At 31.3% G+C, this 8,670-nt stretch overlaps 1 protein-coding gene across 2 annotated transcripts; it reads left to right on the forward strand.

Annotated features, from left to right (window-relative positions):
- The first annotated feature begins 697 nt into the window (after window positions 1-697).
- LOC137823701 (V-type proton ATPase subunit B3-like) lies at window positions 698-6,548 on the forward strand. 2 transcript variants are annotated; one of them, XM_068628929.1, is made up of 15 exons: window positions 698-850; window positions 1,031-1,087; window positions 1,285-1,340; window positions 1,453-1,551; window positions 1,872-1,931; window positions 2,579-2,690; window positions 2,767-2,975; window positions 3,696-3,827; window positions 4,326-4,463; window positions 4,720-4,870; window positions 4,961-5,043; window positions 5,603-5,650; window positions 5,881-5,934; window positions 6,016-6,099; window positions 6,196-6,548. In XM_068628929.1, the coding sequence occupies exons 2-15, from the start codon at window positions 1,033-1,035 to the stop codon at window positions 6,379-6,381; spliced, it is 1,467 nt and encodes a 488-aa protein (XP_068485030.1). In that variant the 5' UTR covers window positions 698-850; window positions 1,031-1,032; the 3' UTR covers window positions 6,382-6,548. The 2 variants fall into 2 exon arrangements, with proteins under 2 accessions (XP_068485030.1, XP_068485029.1); XM_068628928.1 differs by having other exon boundaries at window positions 5,881-6,099.
- Window positions 6,549-8,670: the final 2,122 nt, after the last annotated feature.

Here is an 8,670-nt window from a genome sequence, read left to right on the forward strand (position 1 = left end):
GAATGATATTCTTGTTTCCAATACGCCATTTCATTGATGAATTGTGCTTATGATATTTTGATTTATTTATAAGAATTAAAGAAAAATATTAAAAATTTATAATAACTCACGTAGGCATACCCTCAATCAATTAAATTAATTTATTTTACGGTTTAGAGAGCTTTGTACACGAATATTAACTAAAATATTTATATTTTATTATTGAAGAGGAAATAAAATACACAATATAGAATGTTTCAGAACTTTAAAAATGGTGGGGATGTGTTTTCCCTATTTTCCTTACAAATTTAATTTCCTAATATTTTAACTATGTTTTTAATCCACCCATTGATTCACCATCTAATATTAAACAAATGTACATCGTGGATATTAATGTTTTTATTAATATTACATGTCAAGTTAGCATATAAATACAAAATATATAATGAAATTAAAATTATTTTGATCTCAACCTTACTAAATTATAACAAGAATTCAAAATTTCATCATAATTTTATTTCTTTAAAAAAATGTTTCGATTGAATAAGAAAGGAAAGTGAATATGAGTTAATTTTATGTCCAATTCTAAACACTTTAGTTTATAATGGGAAAAAATAAACATTAAATTAAAAAAAGATGAAATTTGGAAATGATTGATAGTGAAAAGAAGGAAGATAATAGTAAAATTTATATATATTTAAAATTATTATCTGTCTCTGTGACAATAATTGTTATTTCCAGGATGGTTCCTGAATTTGTTTGGCCCATCAATTAGATCTGTCACATACAAGCACATCAACCATTTCTCTCTCTCTCTTCATCTTCAGATCAAACCAACACAGTTACCCTCTTCAAATCAATCTCTTCTCAGGTTTTTCTCACTCTTTTTATTCCTTCATTTCTATTGTTTTTTCTCCTCACTCTAATCACTCCATCAATAATCACTCGCAACTTTTTTTCTTAAGCTTTGGCTCTTGCTGTGCCTCAATTTCTCTCACTCGCTGTTTTTCACGTTTTGACTCTTTGTAACGCTTCCTGCTTCCACTTCCAGAAATGGGTGTGGCTAAAAACGTTCATGATGCGGAGGAAACCTTGGAGATTGGAATGGGTCGGTGTCGTTTCTGTTTATTTATTTTTGCGTTGGTTTTGCTATTGTGATTTTGTGGATAAATGCACCAATGGTTGGTAAATCAGCAAACTGCAATGTTCTGTCATTATGGAAAAAAAAACTTTTTTTTTTGGAGGGGTATTGAATTGATCAGTTTTTAAATTGGTAACGTTGCGAGTTGTCTCTTTGTGCTGCAGAATACAGAACTGTGTCTGGAGTTGCTGGGCCATTGGTCATTCTTGATAAAGTTAAGGTAATGGACACTGTGTAATACATTGTTTGCCATGCCTTTCGTATTGCTTATTCTAGAATTTTGAACTTTTTTTTATATGGTGACTGAATTTTGTACTGATCAACTGCATTAGGGACCCAAATTTCAAGAGATTGTTAATATTCGCTTAGGGGATGGAACTACTCGGCGTGGGCAAGTGCTTGAAGTTGATGGTGAAAAAGCTGTTGTTCAGGTGAGTGCCTACTGCCCTATGGTAGCTTGTCTCTAATAATCTGTTCTGTTACTTTTGAAATTGGTGGTGATGGTAGTTGCATACGGCGATTTTCATGAGGAGATACTTCACCCTTATCTTTGATATGATGATTTCTTTATAATTTGAATTATTACCAAATGTTCTTTATTAGTAAGAAACCCTTCATTGTTGTCTACTTTGTTCATGTGTCTGTATTGACTTCAATGTCAAATGTTTTTTTCTTTCAGTTGTTTATTTTCTTTACTGATACTATTACAAACAGCAGGCTTGCTTATTTACCATTTTGTACCTTTTAACAGGTCTTTGAGGGTACATCTGGGATTGACAATAAATTTACAACGGTGCAATTTACTGGAGAGGTAGACTTGTTTTTAATTATTTACTTAAATTAAATGTAAACTTGTGTGTGTGAAATCTGTTTGGAATTTTTTTGTCAATGTACCTGTTGTTAATTGGTTTAGAACATTGTAATTCTGATTGTGTGGTAGATAACATGTCAACTGTTAGTTTGAGATTTGTTAATATAGAATTGGGTCAATCAGTGGCTAGTCTCAGTTTTCTCTCTGCTAAATTATAATTGTAAATAAATATGAGGAATCCTTGAATAGAATCGTAATCTCATAAGCATGTCTAAAACAGTGAAGGTGGTTTCCTTAGTATCCATATTGATTAAATGATTTTTTTTTGCATTATGAGTTTGTTTTTGAAAGGGTATCTTGATATATTTACTGGTTAGCCTGATAACCGAAAAGATAGCTTCCAAAAAGAAAATAGAGGAAGAATTATAATTAGCCAAATTTGTTGCATTTTAAAGTTCGGCTTCTCTCTACTACTTACATATTAAATTTGTTCCAGAAGGATAATTTCCAAAGTTGTATCCCTTCCAATCTGATTACTTTGTCCCCGTCAACCAATTTATTGACGTTGTTGATCATTGAATCCTTTTTGCTTTGAATTATTTTAACCGTTGACTCCCGTTTTTCTCTGTTATTGTTTTTGTTCACAGGTGTTAAAGACTCCAGTATCACTGGATATGCTTGGTCGCATTTTCAATGGTTCCGGAAAACCAATTGATAATGGTCCACCCATATTGCCTGAGGCTTACTTGGACATATCAGGTATATAATTTCTTGTGGGAAGGTCTGAATATGCATGTTTATCTTTTCCTTTTTTAATCTTTTCGCTGTAATTCAGGAAGTTCCATCAACCCCAGTGAACGAACCTATCCAGAGGAAATGATACAGACAGGAATATCTACCATTGATGTCATGAATTCTATTGCTAGAGGTCAAAAGATTCCTCTATTCTCAGCTGCTGGTCTCCCCCATAATGAAATTGCCGCACAGATATGCCGTCAGGCTGGCTTAGTCAAGCGACTAGAAAAGTCTGAGAATCTTCTCGAGGTATATCCAATATATTAAAGTGAATTTACTATGTTAAATGCTCCTGGATTATAAGTTTAGGACTTCACATTTTGTATTATTACTTTCTTAGCATTGGCAATTTTGTGTATGCATCGTTCAGCTGCACATATGAGGACTTGAAAAGAAAATGAACTTGTTTGGCTGACATCTTGTCCTCAGCCATAGTTTTTTACCTCGCACCTCCTGTTAATGCTCATTGTGCGTGCATAACTTTAGTTGCAGATTTTCTTGCAGTAGAAGAGTTGTTCCTTTTTTTAACGAATTAATATCTACAATAAAAGTTGAGTTCATTCCTTGTACCTCTGTTTACCAATAGTTTTGTTCCTTGAAGGTTTTTATATGGTATATAGTATCAAACAGGTCTATTGTAAGATGTGGTTACTTTCTTCAACAAATGTGGATTTTAAAACGTTTGTGCTGTTTGAATATTTAAGCTTATTTCTGGTTGTTTCCTTGGAACTTTAAAAACTTGAATAAAAAATATAGTATTACTGTTACCTTCATGTCCTTTAAAGTTTAAATTTAAATATTATCTTGCTTTTTGTTTTATATCCCTTACAAATTGTCTAGTTATCTACCTTTCTTCTTATTGCCTTCACATTAGTAAGGCTATTTTTTTGCTTATTCATTTAGTGGAACTTATTACTTTACGATCAGATGAAGAAAGTAATCTTTGCATCAAATCTTGTCTGAATACAGGGTGGAGGAGGAGAGGACAATTTTGCCATTGTGTTTGCAGCCATGGGAGTTAACATGGAGACTGCACAGTTTTTCAAACGTGACTTTGAGGAGAATGGCTCGATGGAGAGAGTGACCCTTTTTCTTAATCTGGTAGTCTTTAGAACCAGTATGCAATTGTTCTTTTATTCACATTTATTTGTTTTCGTGCCTTCTCAATTTCCTGTTTTGTAATTTTGTCTGTGTGGTCGAGGCAATAAAGAAAAACATGGCCTGTAGCAATAATGTCTAGTAACTAAAAGTAACAAATATAATATTATTTTGTTCATTTTTCTTTGGTATATTGCAATTATTCCTGATCTGGCAAGGGTCATAAGATTATTGTAATCTGATAATTGTGTTCAGACAAATTGATAAATGTAGTGATAATTTCTATCATTAGTTCAAAACAAATCTTTTGTCTTGTTAAGCTGAATTACTTGTAAAACTTTGAAATATATTTTTTTTTGGAAGTACCATTTGGTGGAATTGTGACCCTACAAATATTTATTTGCTTTTTATGGATGATCGAAGTGTTATTTTCAAACTTTTATTTCATGTATGCAGCAGCTGATCGTTAAAAATATCTCTTGCTGCTGTGATTTATTACAGGCAAATGATCCAACAATTGAGCGTATCATCACTCCTCGTATTGCTCTTACTACTGCTGAATATTTGGCATATGAATGTGGCAAACATGTTCTTGTGATACTCACTGATATGAGTTCTTATGCTGATGCTCTTCGTGAGGTAATGTATCTGAAACTCTAACTTCTTCAATGATGTGGCAAAAGAAGCAAAGGGATGTGAAATCTTTTGTAGCCTCTATCATTCCCTTTGTATTATAGTTTCCTGGTTCTACAAATAATATTTTAGGCTTGCATAATAATTACTAATGGACTTTTATTTCTCTCTCTTTTTTTTTTCTCAGTATAATAAGTAACTAGTTTTTTTGCAATCAGTTAGAATTGATCCTGGAACTATTGATTCCTTCGGGATCCTGCAGGTGTCTGCTGCTCGAGAAGAAGTACCTGGTAGACGTGGGTATCCAGGTTACATGTATACAGATCTTGCAACAATATACGAACGTGCTGGAAGAATTGAGGGGCGAAAGGGCTCTATTACGCAAATTCCTATTCTAACCATGCCTAATGACGGTAATGGAATATTATTGATTTTCATCGGTTGTATTGCATTATACACTATAAATTCTGTCTGATTATCTTTCTTAACCTTCTTCTGTACAGATATTACGCATCCAACTCCTGATCTTACAGGATACATCACTGAGGGACAGATATATATTGACAGGCAGTTGTATAACAGGCAGGTGGGTTCTATTTAAGCTTTTGGTAGTTATAATATTGTATAAAATGCTGGGTTAGTAGTAAACTGAATTATGTACTAGAGAATTTGGTGCAGAATGAATCTTAACATTTGACACATGATATTACTTGAAGAGCAGTACCCTTTCCCCAACATTTAAATTTTCTTTTTAACTTTTCATTGCCTTAACAAATATTTGCATTGACACATTAAGGGTCCTTTTGATTGAGAGGAGAGAAATAGAGGAGATGGAAATAAAAAAGATGAATGAAAATAGATGAGCAATAAAGTGAAAATTAAAGATGTTTGGTTGAAGAGAAATAAAGAAGATATGAGGAGATATATAAATAAGTAGAAATAAATGAAAAATAGGGCTCATCTGTAATATCAATAGCGAATTATTATGCTCATTCTCGCATTACTAAATGAAACCAGTTTTTTATTTAAATGATCTGCTCCACTCCATTATTGATTTGTGTATCAAATAAGTGTAAATCCACTTTGCAAATTGCTTATGAAATACTAGCTTGAAACTGAGCATTCAATTCCTTTTCTATTGGCAGATATATCCACCAATCAATGTCCTTCCATCATTGTCTCGTTTGATGAAGGTGAGGTTAAATCTTGTTTATCTGATGTCAATGTGCCATCAAGTGATACATTTTTACTCTGTTTACTCATTGATGGGTGAGAGTAACCAAACGCTAACAATACTCATGTTAGTTCAATCAACACCCTTGTTCCATCCAACAATCACTATCAAAATTCTGTTAGCTTTTTTTTCCTGGCTAAAACAGCAACACCCTTGTTCCAAAATTAAGTTATGAGGTTTTCTCTGCAGAGTGCCATTGGTGAGGGAATGACGCGAAAGGATCATGCTGATGTCTCCAACCAGGTCTGCTGTTGTTTTGTTTTCACATTGCTACTTTTTACTTTTTATAAACAGTCTGACTGGTGTTATTTTGTTTCTTTACAGCTCTATGCAAATTATGCCATTGGAAAGGATGTCCAGGCAATGAAGGCCGTGGTCGGAGAAGAAGCACTTTCATCTGAGGATCTGGTCTCTACTATTCTTCTCTTGGATATCCTTTTTTGGTTATAGTGAGATTGTCCTTGAAGTGGGGTACTGACTATGTTTATTCCTTTTGATCAACAGCTGTATTTGGAATTTTTGGAGAAGTTTGAGAGGAAGTTTGTTGCCCAAGGAGCTTATGACACACGCAATATCTTCCAGTCACTAGATCTTGCATGGACTTTGCTGCGGATTTTCCCTCGTGAACTTCTTCATCGTATTCCTGCAAAGACTCTTGATCAGTTCTACAGCCGAGATGCGGGTAACTGATGACATGTATGTAGCAAGGTGGCATATCTTAGTCACGTATTCAATCATCTTGTAATGATCATGGCAATTGTTTTATTTATTAGCTTTCTCATCCAACAATATTTGTTTCTTGTATCCAGCATATTCATTATATATAATAAAAGGTTTGAGTCTGCTTGAGTGCCTCATATTTTGATATAATCAGTTAGTTGGAATGAAGACCCCACATAGATAGTTTATCTCCTTGCCATTTTGTTATGGCTGGTTGGAAAATTACTTGTTGCCAGTTTGGAATTCTTATTTCCCTTGTATGTTGCTTGTTTCTTCAGTGTCTGATATATTTTTGTTATTTGATTCTTCAGAATGTTTATAATCACAACAGTTTTGGGACGATTTTTGAAGTTATTTTTTCCCCTTGTATGTTGCTTGATTATATCAAGTGCAAGAAAGCTTAGATTTTTTGGAGAATATTTGTGCGTTTATCATTTTGTGGGTGAGAAGCTCGCTCGCCAAAATCTTAGTTTTGGATCAATGTAGATTCATTTATTTTAGGGTAAAGTGTGTTTGTCTTTCTTTTTTTGGTCAAAACTGATCTTGGTCTTTGCACTTTTAAAAGCAATAATTTTGGTTGGGGTGTTTATGAAGATAAGTGGAATTAGTTCATCGTAGGTCTTTGACAATTGTTTGATGACATGGTTAGGGTTATGGTTATATCAGGACAAGGAAACTAGTTGTATCGAGTTATAATCTTCGATTTGACTTATGAAAATAATTGAATAATCAAACTTAAGTTTATTTATGGTTTGATTAAAAATATCAATTGAGTTTGATTTGTTTAGTTTATTATAACTTTTTTTATATAGTTTTGATAAAAAAAAATTTATAACTATTTTTTGACTCTATAAATAAGGAATTTAATACTAAATGGTTAGAATAAATTGATACACGAAACTAAAGATTTTTAAATTATTATTATTATTATTATTTTCAAGAAAAAAAAATATAATTTATTGTCAATTATGAAGAAAAAAACCTTCAAAATCAATTTAACATTTTCAATAAAAATCAGTTTATACATCTCCATAATTAATATATAAACAATAAAAACAAATAAAATATTCATCAAATTTATTTTAGAAGAAAAAAAAACTTGTATACTAAAAGAAACTAATGTGAAACATACATAAAGATCACTTTTAACTAAGTTTATAATAATAGTTATCTTTATCACTCCTTCTAAAGCATTATTTGTTATACATATATAATACTTTTGGAGTATTTATTGGGATGTGTTTAACTCACATAATTAGATTTAGTTGGATTTATTATAATTATATTAAATCTAACTTAAATTAATTTACTCATATGCATTGGATATTGGATGATGAGTTTAGTATAGATAATGTGAGACTCAATTCTAAAGTCAACTCATATACTTATGTCACACTTAATTGTAATTGACATAATCTTAATCAAATTGAAAATTCTTACATGTGACTTCTTTCGCCGTCCTCATCATTTATCTCTTATGTTCATCTCTCCAATATCTAAATGTTCATCTCTCCAATATCTCAGTCCTAACATTAGGTAAACAATGTATTTTTTTCCCCTAACATTCTTGCATTTATCATTAAACTCTTTTTATATATAAAATTAATTTGAATAAATTTGATATGATACGACTTATTAACTTATTTAAAACTTTGAATATTTTTTTGTAAATATTATGTTATTTTTAATTAGGTTGATAATAAAAAATTACAATTCTCTAATCTTAACTCAATCTAATTCAACCCGGATCAGTACTAGGCTGAGTTTGATAGATTGTGTATTTTAGTAGATTGTGTAAAGAATTTGTTCAAATCTACCATGTGAACACCCTTAACAAGTTTGTATAAGGAGGGATTTTGAATGTTAAATTTTTAAGATTTAATTTTAATTCATTGAAATAATGAAACTTGAATTTAATCATTTTAAGAAATATAAACAAGTGTAATCAGCTAAAATTTAATAATTTATTAATAATCGGTTCGTTTATGCTTAACAGGTGTCAACTTTTTTTAGGTGATAGTGATGAGGTAATAGAGATATTTAAAAAACATTTTTTTGTTTTGTTTAAGTGTGTCATTTAAATTTGATGTGAAATGATATATAATAAAATAAAATAAAATAATTAAAATTGTTCTCACTTTGTGATTATGAAATGATGGTGTTGTGATACTGACTCACGCTTTGTCTCTTCTGAGGAACATATTTAAAACGAGCAGTTTTCCCATCATATATATATATATATATATATATATATATATT

The sequence above is a fragment of the Phaseolus vulgaris genome, chromosome 8, assembly GCF_000499845.2.
Source record: "Phaseolus vulgaris cultivar G19833 chromosome 8, P. vulgaris v2.0, whole genome shotgun sequence".
Classification (NCBI taxonomy): Eukaryota; Viridiplantae; Streptophyta; class Magnoliopsida; order Fabales; family Fabaceae; genus Phaseolus; species Phaseolus vulgaris.